Source organism: Eulemur rufifrons, chromosome 30 (assembly GCF_041146395.1).
Source record: "Eulemur rufifrons isolate Redbay chromosome 30, OSU_ERuf_1, whole genome shotgun sequence".
NCBI lineage: Eukaryota > Metazoa > Chordata > Mammalia > Primates > Lemuridae > Eulemur > Eulemur rufifrons.
The window spans coordinates 135,034,908-135,054,086 of record NC_091012.1 but is presented as its reverse complement, the minus strand read 5'-3'; the positions used below and the strand labels follow the sequence as shown (position 1 = coordinate 135,054,086).

The following is a 19,179-nucleotide window of genomic DNA, read 5'->3' as shown; positions in this document are numbered from 1 at the left end:
AAAAGAAATTAGCTGGACAACTAAAAATATATAGAAAAAATTAGCTGGGCATGGTGGTGCATGCCTGTAGTCCCAGCTACTTGGGAGGCTGAGGCAGAAGGATTGCTTGAGCCCAGGAGTTTGAGGTTGCTGTGAGCTAGGCTGATGCCACAGCACTCTAGCCAGGGTGACAGAGTGGGACTCTGCCTCAAAAAAAAAGAACATGATACCCCAAAGCATGCTGAGTACTTTGGTGTGCTGAGTACTTTGAATTAAAGGAGGTCAGAAGACCCTCAGAAGCAAGGTTTTTCTGAGCTTCTCCCATGCTCCTGTCTTCTGCACCCCTCTTTCTCCCCCAAAGTGAGTTATAGAAGCCAGAATTCCTTTCCCCCAAGGTGGATCTTGGTAACTAAAACCCCTCTCCCCCAAAGCAAGCCATAAAACCTAGAAAGGTCACGCTTTCCCTACTCCCTTGAATACTCTCGTTCCAGAGGGGTCCTGCCCCATACCTGGGGGTGGTGGGGAGGAATGCTGTGCAGAGAGGCCAGGAAGAATCTGAATTGACAGGCTTTGCTGGGTTTCTCCCTTAGTCTTTTATCATTAGGTCATACCCTTTTGTCCAATCACATTTCTACACAACTATCTATTCTTTATCAAACCTAAGCAGAAAAATAGACAGTTTTCCCTGGGTCTTTGGGTCTTCGTTTCTGAAGGCTTCTGTGTCATGTAAAATTTTTGTTGTATAAATTTGTTATGTTTTTTTCTTATTATGTTATAGAAATGTTGGCCGTGACTCTTATGACAGATGAGGAAAGGCATCATACCTTACTGCCCCTGTGTACTTCTCTTTCCCCAGTGTGGTTTTATAACTGCCAGTTATCTTTGACATTTTAAATGATAGATTATAGTTTTATATCTTTTTCCTTCTACTATAAATAGTGTGTCCTGATATTAGTAATTCCACTTAGTAAGATGAAAATATAACTTACGCGTCCTTCCTGCTTACTTCTCTTTACCCTCTTTTTCCCCCAACTTTTATCTTCCATCTTCCACATTTTTACTTTTTTTTTTTTTTTTTTTTTTTTTTTGAGACAGGGTCTCACTCTGTCACCTAGGCTGGTCTTGAACTCCTGAGCTGGAGTGAGACTTCCGACTCAGCCTCCCAAATAGTTGGGATTATAGGTGCAAGCCACTGTGCCAGGCTTCACATTTTGTCTTTAATAATACAAAGGTTGAAAACATTTACTATTGTTCTGTAATCATCAGTTTTTTGCTCCTTATCTATAGCTTGGTTGTAAATTTTTAAACACACTGGAAGGTTTTTATTTTTAGTACTAAGAAAATATTATTCATTGTATAGCTAATTATTGCTAGTTATATTGCCACTATTGTAAAGTTGTTTTTGATTTTCTAGCAGCCTCTTTTTCATTTCTCCAATTGGACGTACTGTCTTCAATGCTTTGTCCTTCTCAAGAGTAGAATCAAATCCCTAAAACCACCTTCTCTCCTAGGCTCCTCCCTTCTCAGTTCTTCCTTTTTGCTCTAACCTGAGTTGACTTCCTAGGCCTCTTACAAGACTGGCATCCTTATGACTTTGCTTCCTTCTCCTCTGTTGGATCCATTATATCCTTGATCCCATGCCTTTCTCTTTCTTGATTTTGTTGATTTTTTGAAGATCACTTGCTTCAAAAAGATGTGTAGGTAGTAAACTTTCTAAATCTTTGTGGGTCTGAAAATGTCTTTATATCTGACCTCTTACTTAACATAGAAATCTAGATTGAAAATGATTTTTCCGTAGAAGTTTTAAGGCAAGCCACCTTGCCTTCGGGCCTCCAGGTCCTGCAGTCAGATAATGATCTGATTCTTATTCCTTTATCTTCAACATATCTTTTCTCTCTATAGCTTTAAAGTTAATTTCTTTATCCTCAGTGTATTTCAGTTTCATTATGATGCTTCCAGGTGTGAAGGTGCTTTCATAGCCAGGCTAAAGGCTCTCAGGCTGAGTTCTCAGGTCATTCAGCTCAGGCACTTTTCAGATTCATTTTAGTTTATTTTTTTTAATAATTCCTTTCTCCCTATTGTTTTCTCTTTTCTATTTTAGAAATTCCTATCTATCATATATTGGCTCTTCTGGATTGATCATCTGTAATTTTTTTCTTTTCTCTCATATTTTTAATACTTTGTCTTTTTTACTCAACTTTCTGGAAGATTTAAAAAGAATTATCCTTCAAGCTTTCTATTGAATTGAATATGAAATTAAATGTTTAATTTCTAAGACTATTTCCTCATTCTCATGTTTCTTTCTAATTTTTTCCCCAATACACTGTAACACTGCACATCCAAGGCACATGGCTCTATCCAGTTATCTTATAGGATTCAGGCCTAGAAATGAGTTTGCTGAGACACATAATATGTGCATTTAAATTTTGAAAGCTTGCAATGGCCATTCAGAAACAGGTTGTACCAACTTGCACTTCTACTTCTAGGGGACAGAAATGTGATATATCAGTATTTTTACTTTGCATTTATTGATAAGAATGAGTGCCTTTCAAAAAGGTCATTCTTTAACAAAGACACATGTACCCGAATGTTTATAGCAGCACAATTCACAATAGCAAAGATGTGGAAACAACTCAAATGCCCATCAATACATGATTGGATTAGTAAGCTGTGGTATATGTATACCATGGAATATTACTCAGCTATAAGGAATGATGAAGATAGGACATCTCTATGGTTCTCCTGGAGAGAGTTGGAACCCATTATATTAAGTGAAGTATCCCAAGAATGGAAAAACAAGCATCACATGTACTCACCAGAAAATTGGTTTCCCTGATCATCACCTAAATACAAATCTGGGAACGACACCAATTGGATATCAGACTGAGGTGAGGAGTGGGGGAGGGGATGGGGGTATGCCTACACAATGAGTGCATTGCGCACCGTTTGGGGAGTGGTAACACTTGAAGGTGCTGACTCGGGAAGGGGGGGTGGGGAAGGGAGGGATATATACCTCATGATGGGTGCAATGTGCACGACCTGGGGAACAGACACGCCTGGAGCTCTGACTTGGGGGGAAAGGCGGTACAGGAGCAACGTATGTAACCTGCAATTCTGTATCCCCCATAATAAGATGAAATAAAAAAAAAAAGAAAAAAGAAAAGAAAAGAAAAAAAAAAAAAGAATGAGTGCCTTTCAGAACTTTATTGGCCATTTGCATTATTTTTATCTATATGCCTATTCATACACTTCATTTTTCTTTAAATTGAGTTGCCTTTTCTTTTTGAATTGTACAAGCTCTTTTCTGTGTATATTCTATATTTGTTTTATATGTTGCAAATATTCTCTTCCGATGTGTTATTTGTCTTATAACATTGCTTATGCTTTTGTCATTTTAAATTACTATGTAGCTGAACCTATTTGTCTTTTCCTTTGTGGCTTCTTGTTTCACATTATGCTTAAAAACACCCTTCCTACCCCAAGACTCTAAATATATTCTTAAGTAATATTTTCTTCTAGTACTCTCATAACTTAAATGTTTTGTATATACTTGGGAAACTTTGTTTAGGGATCTAGCTTATTGAGTTTCCAAATAGATACTGTAGTTAACATCATTTTAAAAAATAGTGTATTCTTTCCCTGGGATTTGAATTGCCCTCATGCTTTACTTCTGGGCCATTTCTGTTTCATTGTACTATTTATCAGTTTCTTTTAGAGAATATATTGTTCTATAATATAATGATTTAGTGGGGATTCCCTTCACTATCACTTATTACCTGTCCAAAGTCTGATTACTGCTCTGTTCCTCAGTGCCCTCAACATAAATGATAAGAATAATACCGACCTAGTAGGTTTGTTATGAAAATGAATGTGATCATACATATAAACAATTGAGAGCAATGCTTGGCAAGGTCAGTGAATGTCAGTAGCAACTGCTGCTGATAAGGTGATGATTCTTTTCCTCAGGGTCTAGCACAGTGCCTGAGTAAACAAATCTGACTTAAAGGTTAGATAATATGAATATAACTTATTCAAGAGAATGGAAACCACATGTGAGGAAGACAGAGGGGCATAAAGTCACAATGCCCCTTTAAAAAAGTGGATAGGGATGGGGCAAAATCTTCCAAAACTTTATCCTGGGTCTCCGATTGTTTCTCCCATGCCTTGTGTGGCCAGAAAATGTGTCACACTAATAAAGGTTGAAATTAGTTTTCAGCCCTTAAATTAAATTGAGTGAGTACTATTGTGACAAGTTAATTAGACATCCGTAAAATTGCTAAATATATGTCATTGAAAATGCCTATGTTCCGTATTTTGTTAAATATCAATTATGATCATAAGAAATCTGCATCTAATAAAATGGATACTACTGACACATGTTAATTATTCTGGAAAATAATTGAGCTCTTTAAAAGTTTCAATATGCTATTAAGCATGCATGGCCTCGGAAAGCTTGAGCTATTTTGAGCTTATCCACATGAATCTAACAATATAAAATGAAGTAAAAATTTCCTTAAAGTTATTTTAGTAAGACAAAAGACAAATGCAAATTACTATAGTCAAGGGTCCATAAAATAAACTTGGCTTGAACTCCATATGTTCAGGTAGGAATGTTCCAGAATCTCAGCAGCTTCAGTCTATGTTGGAGTAGCCACAGCAAAACAACATAGAACAATGAAGAGCTGTTTACTTTGTCTGTGAGATGATGGTGCATAAATTCTCAGCAATGAAACATAAGAAAAACTTTTGAAATGTATGCCTCTGATTTATATGTTTTTCAATCCTTGGCAGTGGTCTTGATTTATGCTAATGTAGTGGCAAATGTTAATTCAAGTCATCAAATTGTTTATAGTAAAAAAGTGCTATTGCCTCCCATAAATGCTTCTCCATCTGGGAACTCAGATTCTCGAGAAAGTCACCAGAGAATTAAGAAGATATAATAGAGGCCAGCATTCCAGCCATCTGTAGTGAGAGTGGCTGCAAATTACAGACTGTGTGGGGCTTGGATATCTGTTTCATCTCTTGCACTCTTTCCGTGGATGTCTCTCACTGAGGCGATGCTTTTCAAAGTGTGATACTGAACCTTGCACCAGAATCACCTGGAATGCTTATTAAAAACACAGACTCCCATCTTTGAGTGCCATGGCATATACCTATAGCCCCAGCTACTTGGGAGGCTGAGGTGGGAGGATCTCTTGAGCCCAGGAGTTCTGGGCTGTAGTGCACTTTGCCAGTTGAGTGTCCACGCTAAGTTTGGCATCAATATAGTGACCTCCTGAGAGGGGGGGACTACCAGGTTGCCCAAGGAGGGGTAAACAAAAATGGAGCAGGTCAAAACTCCTTTGTTGATTAGTAGCGGGATCGTGCCTACACTCCAGCCTGGGCAATATAGCAAGACTCTGGCTCTTATAAAACAAACAACAACAACAAAAATAACACAAATTCTTGGCAAATGCTGGGTTCACTGTTCGGGAGAATTTCAGTATGATTTAAGTTATCAGCTAAATTGGGACTAGAAAATGAAATATTTTTAAGCAAATAGCTTAAATGGTCAAAATAGATATCATGGAAAATATCATTGTGCTTTCTTTAATTATTTTAATATTTTTATTTGGAAATGGAGACAGGTGGTGGGAAATTCATAATCCTCGAAGATACTGACCATTCTACTCCCAGTGACTATTTTCATCTCCCTACTGAAACAGAAGGCCTTCCCTGCTTGAAGGGTCTGAACAACTAAGTCCCAGCCCACTTCCCCCTGAGGTTGACCTTGCTCACTAGCACCTCTAGCTTCTAGGGGGAGTACACTCTTGAAATCACAGGACTACTGCTAAGTGTCCCGGAAGGACCACTGACATGATGTGAAGACTCCTGTTCCTGGGTCCTACCCAATAGCTCAGAAGTCAGAGTTGGGAATACAAGCTTGGGCTTACTGCTTAATAGTTTTCTAATGTGGTTGTACCAATTTATTCTCCAGGAACAGATTTTGATAGTGGCATTTGACATGTTCTATAGCTTCCCCTAGAATTCAATTCACATTAGCTTACTCTCACATAGATATCACACTGTTTATACAGATTATTACCAAACAGAGTGTACAGTGCTGGGCATTTATTGTTGTCTATATGACTTGTCTTCTTAATTTCTGATCACCAATAAGTCTCAATCTAAGATTGGGTGTTCCTGAGGAGTAATGCCTTTCTGGGGTTGATGGTTTGAGGGGAGTCTGAGAGCCACCAGCTCTGCCTCAGCATCTCTCTCAACCCATGCGTGTGACTTGATTATTATTGCCCCTGACACATTAGAGTGTCATTAACATAAAAGTCATCTCCTTAAACACATTGAACTGAACTCAATTAACAAAATTGATTACCAGCCTAGCTGTAGGGATTTTGCAGCTTTGGGGAAACTGACAAACATCTTGCCCTTTTAGATCCTCCAATTACATTCACAAGACACAGTCAATAAGCATTTTGCAGGCTCTAAATTTTTCGTCTTTAATGATGACAAAAATCTCTGGGTGGATGAACTGACTGTTAATAAAAGACTAAGTGCGGAAATGATTTTCAGTAGTGGTATTGACAAATAGAACTGAGTCTTTGAAGGATAAATTTGATCATGAATTAATGAAATCTATCTTGGACGTTAATTTGGACAAGCCCTAATAAATAGATCCTTGATTTACTGCATCTCATTTTCTAAAGCTAAAATATGACTGGGAAAATGTATCCATCTGGGTTCTGTATAAACCCCATGGTCCTTTTGAACTGTAACCCTCAAAATGAATAATACTCTGATTCATTAATAACATGAGCATTCAATTTAATATTTAAGAACCCTATTAACCTTATTTTCTAATATATCCCACTTTTGTCTCCTATAACGTAGAGAGAGAATTTCAGGATTTTTGTTTTCTCAACTCATAGCATGCTGGATCCTAAGCAAGTGACAGATTTTAGTGTTTGAGCTTTCTGGTAAGGATGTGCTCTTGCTTACGTAAAGAGTATATGGCTGATATTGGATAGCAGTCTGACATGGCTTATAGTTTTCCTCTCTAACGTCATTTCTCCTTGCTACTGCTTTCTCTCCCAACACACCCCTGGCCCAATACCCAACAAGCAGCACTTACACTTGTACCAAACACCAGTTTCTTTCATGCCTCTATGGCTATGCTTGTGTTACTTTGGATTGGAATGCCTTCCCTTCCTTATCCACATGGTAGTTACCCTTACTTCCTGAGACTCACCTCAAGGACACAGACTCTGTGATGTCTTTCCTGGACCCTCCATTCACTGCCCTTGGGTTGGATTGACGACCCCTATGGATTGCACCCCCACAGTATGGGGGCATCCTTCTATCACTCGCTCCTCTACCAATCTTTTGTCCTCAGATGTTTATATCTCTGGCTACCTTACTGGATTGGAATTTCTTTGAGGGGAGGGAATGTATATAATCTGTCACTGTGTTCATAAAACCAAGGAACAGTAAATTGATACTTATTAATACTTTCTTGAATAAAGGAATGAATGCATGAATAAAACAGTGGCCTGGAGATATTCTTACAAGGCCTTTATCCATATGTTCCCTCTGCCTGGGATATTTTTCCCATGGATATTCTCCCAGCCCAATCCCTCTCTACATTCAGATCTCCATTCAAGCATCTCAGAGATGCCTCCACTTCCATCTTGTTAAAACAAACACCCCCTTTCGCTGTCTATACTGCTGTATTTTTCTTTATAAAAATTATCAGCCCTTAATAATATGTAATATAGTTTGTGTTCATTTGATTTTTTATTGTCTCCATCCTTCCAATAGAATATGGGTTGGCAAATTTTTTTCTGTAAAGGGCCAGATAGTAAGTATTTTAGGCTTCAGAGGCCACAAGGTCTCTGTCACAACTACTGAACTCTATCATTATAGTGTAAAAGCAGCTACAATACATAAACGTGTTCCAATAAAACTTTATTGACAAAGGCAGGTGAGGTCAGATTTGACCTGTGGGGTATAGTTTGCTGACCCCTGTTCTAGAATATAAGCTTGGAGGTCTGAATCATAGCCATATCTCACGAACCAGGCACATAGAAAGCTTTTATTAAATGGTTATTGAATAAATGGTAGATAAATTTGATATTTCATAAATAACAAAAGAGACTAGTTTTGATTGAACTTGAAAAGTCAATTTCTGCCAACCTGAAAGAAAATGGTAGACAAAATCTTCAAATGAGCATATCAATCAACTCTTCTAAAACATGAAGCCATTTGCCAAGGTCCCATCTAGCTCTCAAATTCAGTGATGCTCTCTCTGTTATACATTTTACTATAGGTCTGTTAAGTTTGCTACATGAGTAATGTTGACCAAAGATAAAAGTTGACTGTGAAAACTTTGACAGAGAGACAAACAGAAAGAATGCCTCCGTTGAGATTAAAAGAGATCTCATTTCATTCAAATTAGGCAAATAGAAATGGATTCTATAATGGTCAATGTATCAATCTAACATTCTCATTGTATGTCAAGATCCATATGTAGAAAATCCAGGAAGGAATGCTTATTTAATAGATATGTATTTTTGAGTTTGGTTTTGGTTTTGTTTTTGTTTTTTGTTTTTTTTTTTTTTGAGGACTGTTGGTATAGATACAAATATGGTTGATATATTATAAATAAATATTAGTTGAATAATTGATCTCAGTGCTGCTCTCAATGAAAAAGTATTTATTACTCTTAAATAAGAATCAGAAAAGGAGCTAGAATGACATTTTTCACTAGAAGCCAGGATGAGGAGATTCCCTATCAGTGCCATTCAAGAGGCAGTTGTTTTATGAGACCTAGTAGGTTGCTCCATGGAAGAGAGAGGTACGGTGTGTGATTGAGAGTCCTGGCGAGAAACAGATGTCTGTGGGCACAGATAAGAAAAACAGCAAGTCACACTGAGGCACCAGGGACTAGCAGCAGCTGTGACCCCTTAGCACAGCTAGGCCTTAAAAGGCAAAGAAAAGGAACAGTGTGGGGCAACTACACCAAAGCAAGGAGGTGGCAGGAAAAATAAATAACCCATCTCTCTCTTGCCACCCTCATTCTCTCCTGCCAGCACCTCCCATTGTATGAACCCAACAGAAAGCCAGAGGGCAACAAGCCCACCTGATGTCGTTCATAAAGGTGAAGCTCCCAGGGCACCAGGAAGTGGATCTGAGACAGGGGTGGGGCTGGGCCTAGGAAGTGAGGTTCAGTTCACATGCATAAGTCTTAGAATGGGAGAAACTCACACAAATGAAACTCCAAATAGAAAAGATGTTTAAAGTTGAGCAGTAATATAGTTTTATGTCTAAGGAAACTGAATTCTCTAGGTAAGGCCTGGGAATATTTTTAATATTAATGCAGAAAAGATTAAGAGATCATAAGTTCTTAATTAAAACAGAACTGTTAGCTCAAACCTTGGATTCTGTGATTTCCTTACCAGCCCTTTTAACTTCCATCAGAAGTTTTCAGTCATCAATGTAAGTCTTTACCATGTAATCACTTTTTAAAAATCCTTTGTGTAATGATTATAAAATTATGAACTTTATAAAGTGTGGCCAATCAATTCTCTAAAAACATCTCTTTTATAAAAATCAATTCATGTTTTTGCCTTGTGTCTTAGACCCGGATTTCTGTAACACATACTCTTATAGTTTGTATTTACCAAAACCATGGGGTTGTTCTCACTTTCCAAGTATAAAGTTATAATATAAATTTTCAAAGAATACATGTAGACTGGGGGGACATATAATGGCCCCTTGGGATGGGGAAGGGACAATCCTGTGTCTTCAACCCTCCTCCCCAACCACTGCCCTAAAATATGGATAAATCCGATTTAATGGAGATAAACTCTCAGAATTAAAAGTGATGTCTTTAACTTGTTTGAGAAAGGCTTTGCTCATTGTGATCAAGTCTTTTATTCAAAGAGGTATTTTCCTGCAGGTACAAAAAAAAATAAGGGTAATCAATCAAGAAAGAAAAGTCTGCCCAGCCATGTAGTAATTATGCTGCTCTGTAAGCAACGAATGCCAGCTCCTTAGAAAGGTTTAGGGTGGTTAGACTTCCAACCCTCAAAGGGTTCAATCTGTCGGAGTCCAAAGCAAGACACATGTCAGAAGCATCAATCAGTCTGTGTCTCAGTCACTCATAACTGCTAACCTGGGACTATTCTGTTTCATCCCACTTGCTGGGATAGGATTAAACAAGCAGGATGGAAATGCACTATGTCCCATCAGTACTCTATCTTCACTTTTAGGTCTCTAAAAATGCCACTGAATATTTCTCAATGTGAGAGCTGGACTTTTTGAGAGCTGTGGTGAGCTTTGTAGTGTCAATGCCTCTGTCTATCACATTTAAATATTTAAAACACCCTTTGGGCTCACACCAGAAGTCAGGAACCCTCTGGATTATACAGAACAGAAATCTCCACATTTTTTTGCTTTTGTACTCCTATTAGTAAAAAAGTTTTGAACATGTACTACCCTAAATACATACTAATTTATTCATAATTTATATATATGTGCAACTGTAAGTAATATATTATGGAGAGTATAAAGCATATATTAAAAAGGTGTTAAAATGAGATGTTAAAATAAGATGAAATGAAGATAAAATATATATTAATTATTTATAAATATTAAATGTCACTGCTGCATTAAAAATTATTTAATATTTTAAATGACAATAAAGTGAGGATGCTTATTTATTTTTGAACATCTTTGTTTATCACTTCATTGAATCAAAATTTGAAGCTCTGGTTGCAAGTTCAGCTTAACTTCTTTACTTGGTTTTAATCATTGTCATTGGAGGAAAAAAAAACCTGCAGAAACAAATGAAAAGGCAAATGGACCAAAGTGTGGCACCAATTTGCTTACTAGATCATGTAATACCATTTTTCAATCCCATCTTTGCAATGCATTTTGTTGAAATTCATCTGGAAAGTTTCCATCTTCTTTGATGTCTGTCAACTGTTACAAACCAAATGAAAGATGTTGCATTTTCCTATATTTAACAAATGAGTTCACCATCCACTGAAATGCTTCATTTGGAAGATTTCTAAACAGGTTAGACAAATTCATTTCCAAGTTTTCTAAGACTGCAGTTTTATCTACATATTTGCATAATTTTCAATAAAACAAGCACATCACTGTTTTGTCCAAACATCTGTTTCTGTACATTCTAACCACAATCTGAGTTTCTTTGAAAAAATAAGTTACTTTCACACTCATTATTATACTTCCTTTCCCCTGAAAAGGGAACTCTTTTAGTTTATTGTCACCAGGTAGTCAACAACCCCTGTGTAGGACAAAAGATTTTCATATGCACTCTACTTTATTTTAATGGTTTTTTTTTTTTCAAAAACAAACACATTGTTGACATGCTAAAGTTCTTCAGTTTCTTTGCTACCATAGCTTGCATTGAATTCTTTCAAGGGGATAGGCATCTCTACATTTACCCTGGAAGCCTTGTTTTGTTCTAGGCAGAGCTGCTACTCCAATGTTGTACATTTTGCTATATTTGTGCCAGAATCATAACATTCTAAGAATCATCATTTTATAATGGGCTCTGGTATCTTATAGGACTAGACAACCAGAGTGTTTTTCTTGTTTAGAGTGTCCTTTTAAAGTATTATATAAAATTTAAAATTCTCTTTGTTGAATTCTTTTAAAAAAGACTATTGAGATAGCTTTATTAGATGGCATTAAATCCATAAATTAATTTGGAGAGAACTGGAATTTTTTATGTTTAGTCTACCCATTAAAGAGAAGCCTCATTTATTGTGAAGCCTGCTGAAATTCTCCAACAAGATTATTTTAAACATTTTGTGATTTTTAAGTTGAATCATTCTGGATTCTCTTGGCTTTTCACGTACAATGTAGGTTTCCAAGCTTGACTAAACAGTTCTAAATCTTTAAATGCTCCTGACGTGTTATGGGAATTGACTGACAGTGGCCTGTGGAATTGATCAGTGAAGGTTAAATTCTTCTGAACTCACAATATGCATATTTATGAAGGCAAAAAACATTCGACTCACTATGTTATGTGAGCTGAAAACACATTATATGCAGTTATGTATGTTCATATAAAATTTAACTCATTTCTAGTGGAGGGATTTGGTTTGGTTCTTTTGATCCCAAAGGACAGAAGCTTGCCTGGACTTGCTCAAAAAATGGGAGTTGAGTTTAAAAATATGTATGTCATAAGAGAGGTGGAATCCCTTGGACATATGAGAATGAAAATGTAGAGGGGCTGAGTATGGGAAGCAGCAGAAGGAGGTAGCTCCAGACCCAGGGAAGGCTTAGCATTCTCATTGGCAGGGGTTCCTGGGTCTCCTATCATGACGTCACTCCACAGAATGGTCTCTCTCCAAGTTGAGTAACTTCTCTTCCAATTCCCCTCTTCTTTCCCTCAAAGGTTCTGTTTCTGTTTTCTTATGTAGCACACATAAATCTTATCCCCAAACTCGTGTGTGAGTAACGTCATATTACGTTCCTGCTGGTTGGCAATTCAAATGTAATCATGTTGAATATTCAAAAATCCTGGGAATCTTACGCAGAGCAGGAATTCAGGCAGGACTTTATGGTCTCCTCCTCATTACCTGCTCCTAAGATACCCTGGTCTGGGTGAGTCTGTATGGTCCCCTGAAGTCCAAAGCTGCCATTTCTTTAGGCTCAGCCTATAGGTCTTGATGCCTTGCCAGACATACCAGCAAGCTGTTTCTCCTGAAGTTTCTGCCACCTCATAGGGGTCTTCTACTTTGGCTTCTCAGCCAAGTTGCTCAGACTTTCAGGAAACAAAAGTCAGGAAAGAGTTATATGCAGTCAACTTTTGCTTTGAGTCCTGGTAAATGCACCTCTCCTAAGGCAAGGGTCTGCAAAAGACCTGTCTACCTTATTAGACCTGGGAGAGGAAAAAACTCAAAATGAGAACAAAGCAAAAACATTTTTTCAACATATTATTTTGCCACACACATTATCATAGTTTTAACTCCCTAGAAACCTATCATGGGGTCTAATGTACCTCATGACTTCTCTCAGTGGTAACATATCAACTTTAACAATTCATACTTCACTTTCCTTTTTTCCCTTCCAACTTAAATTCTTGTTCTGGGAAACTCTGGTTTGCCTAGATTAGCACTTTTGGTCAAATCTGTTTATGTTAGGCCACCTTACAGGCTACAATAGGGCTTTGAATTGTTGCCCATTGTGTTGGGAGCTCCCACTACCCAATTCCAGCCAGGGATGTGGGAAGGTCATGAAGAATAGACCACCAGGTTCCTGTGGCTGTCATGTCAACAAGGATAATGAGAGGAGAAGTTTCCTTTAGAAGTGTCTGTGCTGTTTGTCCAATGTAACATATTTAGTCATGAATGATGTAGTGAATAAGGTTAGTGGAGAAAATCTTTTGGGGTATGGAACTTCAAGGTATTTAAATACCATTGAAAGTACTATTTACAAATCAGATGCATAAGCTTTTGGTGCATAACAAGTATTCCCCCCCCCCCAATTCACTGTCATAAAACCATCATTATGTATTTTCCCTCATTCGGCTGGCTGATCTAGCCTGGGGGCTGGGCACCTCTGCTGTAGTTGGCTTTTCAGTGAGTTGGAGGCTCTGATCTGGCCCACACGTGTCCATTCCGAAGACCAGGCCAAAGGGGCAGCAGCCACCTTGAGAAGGTCTTCTTATGGAGATGACAAGCAGCAAGAATACATGCTCAAATACACAAGTGTTTTTCACTTGTCACATCTGGGCTCAGTCATGGGACATCCTTTGGGCAATGGAATGTTAGCAGAGCTGAGGGATGGAAAAGCATGCACTGTGTATAGTGGGAAGGTACTGGAAAGGAATGTGGCATCTGGTAGCAAGTCATATCCTAGGGAGCAAATGAAGACTAAGTCAATCTACCACACAGACCAGTGCTACCAAGATAAGATATATATTGATGCTTTATGCTCTCATATAATCACAGCTGGCCATCCCTGAAAGGTAACACCAACAGTGACCTTCTCAAGCATAACTTGGGCACATATGTTTATTTATACTCCATAAGTATTTATACTTATTTTTGTTCCAGCCTTAACTACACAGGTGGCCCACCTGCCATTATCTTCCCAGATTCTTTAACTTCCACACCAAATATACCAGCTTCTAAATTTGGTTCTTCGTTGCAGAATCTTTCCACTCAGCACATATTCCAAAAAGGACCTTGCTGGCTCTAATGAGTGCATCAAAAACTGGAATGACTTTAGGTTTTCATACAGGGCACTTTCTACTGGTCAAAGCAATTCTTTGTGTTACATTGGATGTATCAGTCTTTTATTTCTGCTGAGGAAGAAAGCTCCAAGAGTTCAAGGAAAGCCCTTTCCTTTTGTTATGGGGAGTTAGGCAGCAGGGTTACCATCATTCCTTTTGAAATGAAATCTGTTAGAAACAGGAAGATTGCTCCCTTTATCTTGATGCACACATTTTCCATCTCAATTAATATACTCTATAGTTTCAGGTCATAGATTCCTGGCCTATTTGTGTGTTTGTGGGAGAAGGTTGAGGGCAGGGGATGGAGGTTTGTATAGCTGATCAGTTGTATTCTTCTAGTCTCAGCATCAGAATTCACTGAAGCATGTTCAGCAGGTAGAAAGATGTTGCTTTTTCAGCTTATTATAAAAAGAGGCATGCATCTTTATAAAAAGTATTGCAAGTACAGGGCCCCAAACCCCTTGCCTTAATACGGAAAACCAAATGATGTTTCATGGGGGCACATTCTTGTATGGATCCATTCTTACTGGAAAAGAAACAGGGGTTGATTACTTTTAGACAATTTTTTTCTGAAAACACAACCTGTTGAGCAAGAAGATGATAATGACATTGGAAGATTATCCTCAACGTACAAGCAAAGCAAAAATAATGAAAAAATCATTAACACAGATGAAAATGCTAGAACAAGCAGTGGACACAAAACACACATTGGTTGTGTTTCAAACCTTATTTGGGTGGGGAAATGACAATGAAGTGATACGGACCAATGTAAGACTCTGTTGACACAGAGGGTAGCAGCGTCTGAGGTGAAAGGGCCTGTGCCTGTCTCATTCCTACTTACAGAACATAATTAGTGCTTCTCAGTGTCCTCAAGACTCAAGTTTTCTCCCCAGCCCTGTACTCAAAGGTCACTTAATGGTCTAGAAACATGGCTGAGGAAAATTTGTTAACAGTGGTTCAGTCACTAGAGCACCTGGATTTGATTCTATCCTCTTTTATTCTTTTGTGTTCTGGTACAGTATTGCCTTGTGTATATCACTGTATATTTGTATTTATTGTGCCATTGAATTTGATAGGGTTTTTCAAATTGAAGGCCTCAGAGCTTACCTAGGATTTGTGAGGCATTTCACCAAGAAAGTTGGGCTGCAGCTTTTTGAAACATTATTGAGTTTATTTTCATATTTTAATATAGAATGAGTTCATAATGTCTGAAATCTATTCCTTTCTATTCATTGATCTCCAGAGATGAAAATAACAGCTAATGCTTTTTGAGTGCTTTCTACGTGTCAAACATTTTGCTAAGTGCTTCGCGTTTAATCATTCAATTTTCACAACTATCTTATGAAGTTGTTACTATCATTATCATCATTTTACAGATAAGAAACTGAAGCACAGGGTGATGATGAAGTAATGTGTGCAAGTCACATCACTAGGAAGTGGAGGGGTGGGGTGCCCAGGACTCAAATACAGACAATCTGGCTCCAGAGTCTCATACTAGACAACCACATCGCTTCTCATGTTCACTCTATACCTGCGAACCCACAGTTCAGACCTGTGTTGGTCAAGGGTCAACTGTATTGTACAGCATGTTAGCAGGTGATTAATGCTATGGGAAGAAAAAGAAGTAGAAGAGAGTAAAGGGAATAGGGGCATGGGGGAGCGGGGTTGCAATTTTAAAATGTATGGCCAGGATAGTCCTCTTTAAGGTGGTCATATGTGAGCAAAGCCTTGAAAGAGGCGAGGGTGAGCCATGTGGATATCTGCAGGATAAGCATTCTGGGTTGGAGGAACAGCCAATGCAAAGGCCTAAAGCAGAAGTGGGCCAACAAGGAGGCCATGACAGAAGCATGACTATGGGTCTCCCAGATCCTTCCCACTCTCTACCAACAGAGAATAGGTTTTGAAACTGGAGAGATGTGATTGCCAGGCCAAGGCCTAATACATTCATTAATGCCTCGTTTCTCTTGTATGTGCTTTTTCCACAGTCACATGACACAAGCAATCCCATTTGACGACCCTCGATTAGAGAGCTGCCAAATCATCCCTCCAGCTCCTCGGAAGGTGGAGATGAGGAGGGACCCTGTGCTGGGATTTGGCTTTGTGGCAGGGAGTGAAAAGCCAGTGGTTGTTCGCTCGGTAACACCAGGTAAGCACCCAACCCCAGTTCTTGGTCTCCAGGGACCACCTGCCACACCCTGCCAGAATGACTACTGTTCAGTTTCATAAGGTGTCCAGGCTGTGAAGGCTGGGTGAGTTTTTCTAACTCCTGGATAAAGTGAGACCACCTGAGAGACAGAATTGGCTCCTCAGACTAGGTTTCAAACTGCCAAAGCCATCCTATCACTTGACTCAAGAAAATACTGAGCCATCATTTGTAACCTTGGAAATGACCCACTTCTTAACATATGAATGCAAACAGTAAGAGGCAGGCACTGTGCTATATTACAATAAACTCATGAAGAATTCCTTAGTGAAGAAAAGCAGGAAGTGGTGTTTAAGTTACAGTAGGATTTAATCATCAGGGTGGTTGGATTATTTTTACAAATATGCACTCCCCTCCCTTCCCACTAGGGGAGAATACATTTCCCTGCCTCATTGCTGTTGGGCTGGACCAGGTGACTGACTTTGGCCAATGGCATATTAGGAAAGATGACATAAGCAAGGGCTTGAGATGTGTTTGTGCAGTTGAGCTTGTTTCCTGGGCTTCTGCCATGGCCATAAAAGAAAGTTTTCCCCAGGTGACTGCTACTCCTTCTGCCTGAGCCCCAGAATGAACACATGCAGCAGCAAGCCTGCACCTGGGAGCTAAGTGCAGCCTATCTGTAGTTTGAAACAAAACCACCCAGCTGAGCCCAGCTGAGCCTGGCCTAAATCAGCCAGTCTGCAATCACCCAGAAGAACCATAAGTATAAGAAGAAATGATCATTGAACACTGTACTGAGTTTGGGGGTAGTTTGTTATACATCAAACTCAGACTGATACAGTACTTGTCAAGTTGCTTAAATTCTACAATATGACCAGATAATTAATGTATTAGGACATACAGATGTTCCACTATCAACACAGTTGAATACTATAGACTACAATGCAATCACCTAAAGTGAGCTGCCTTTGCCTTTCCAGAAATGTGCTTTATATTATCTATTTATTATATGTATTTATATGCTTACTATAATGTACTTGTATTGGATTTATTTTCAGACAAAAGGAAATTCTCTTCCATGCTGTTTCTTTCCAGGATTTTGCAAATCAGCAACAGTGTTCAGTAGTGAATTACTGCACTTAAGAGTGCAGACTCTGGCATCAAACTGCCTGAATTTGAATCCTGCCTCTGCCCCTTGTTAGACTTTGTAGCTTTCATGTTAACTCTCTTACATCAGCTTGATGTAACTTCTCTATATCCTCCGTATAATGGGGATCATAGTAGTATCTATAAGACCTTATAAGACTATGGAGAGGATGCAATAAGTTAGAAGAGTGCCAGGCATGTCCTGATCATTTCATAGATGATTATTATTAAACTGTAAAATATTTGGTCAGTTGAGTCTGTCAATTAAGGGAGACAAAAGTCAACTAGTAACCTGGTATCGATTTTTTCCCCCTGATGCCCCCATCGCCCCCTTTTTAAAAAAAATTTATTAAAAAATTTTTTCTGGTATAGATTTTTAAAGTTGATTTAATTTTCCCTTTTTCATTATTTTGACATAATATGCCCCAGAGCAAGCACCACAGATAATTAACCACTTTAGACTTGTGCTGAGCAGAATGTGTCCTTTTCATTCCTATCATTGTCTCACGATGCAACTTCTTACTCTGTCAGCTGAGCTTTTTATTTCATTAAATGTAGATCATATTTTAGTTATGTGTGTGGGATTGTTGAGCTTGACACAATTGAGAATTTTATTCTCAAAATAGATTTGTTGCCTTTTATGATAATAAAATAATACATATGCTTTGTAAAAAAATATAAACAATGTAGATAATATAGAGGAGAAAGTAAAAAATATATATATCACCTGAACTCCTACTACCAGGAGATAGCCATTATTCACATAGACATAGAGAGAATGTAGACAACTCTGTGCATACACAAACATATATATTATATAATATATTATCTATGTGTATATGTGTGTATGCACATATTTTTTCCTAAATGGAATCATATTTGGCATGCTGTTTTATAATATTGGGATATTTTAACATCTCTAATTATGAGATTCTCCAAAGTATGTGTCCACCCAGAAGCTGACTGGAGATTCAAGTCTTGTTTTTCATTTTCTTGTACCATCTCACTGTTCTTTCAACTTCTTTCCCTTCTTTGCCCTCAATTCTCCTTAGCTTCAAAGACACTAACACCTATTGTTAGACAATTTTGAGAAGAGTAGAAAAAAAGTGAAGGCAGAAGTCAAAGAGTACAATTTCCAGTTATTTTTATGAGTGAAAGTACTGCTCAAATAAACTGTGTCTATCATAAAAATGACTCTACTGAAGTCCCAAGGGATTTCAGTGGTGTGAACAGATTGTCTGTACTAGATAATCCAGTCTTCAGAGTAAAAAGCACAAGACAATTCTGTGGCACTGTTTCATATTTTGGAAGGGACTGTGTATTGTTTCTTCCAGAACTCTTAATAAAGTTGCTTGATTAAACAAGAATTAATGAAAATATTTTGATCAATTTTTATTTGTTCAAAAAACATAGGTCAAATGTAAGAATATGTTCTGTTAATCTGAGGGTGGTTTTCTTATTAGAATAGTTAAAATCTATCCTCCAAACAGTTACTTTGAAATTTTTCTGTAGTTGACTAGCATTTGGTTTCTAACTATTTGTTTGGCTGAATTTGAGTGATTGCTTGCACATAATTCAATAGTTACAGTAAGTTTCCCAAGTGATTTTTCTCAATTCCTTATGTGTGCAAATGCTGAATCTC

The 19,179-nt window shown here is 38.1% G+C and overlaps 1 protein-coding gene across 7 annotated transcripts in view; it reads left to right on the top strand.

The window, feature by feature from the left end:
• The window catches only part of FRMPD4 (FERM and PDZ domain containing 4), a 796,138-nt gene that overhangs the window by 681,243 nt on the left and 95,716 nt on the right, over positions 1 to 19,179 (top strand). For all 7 annotated transcript variants that reach the window (XM_069462953.1, XM_069462955.1, XM_069462957.1 and 4 more), the window contains one exon: positions 16,234 to 16,394. In XM_069462953.1, the coding sequence (XP_069319054.1) occupies positions 16,234 to 16,394 (161 nt within the window). The remainder of the gene's footprint in view (positions 1 to 16,233; positions 16,395 to 19,179) is intronic.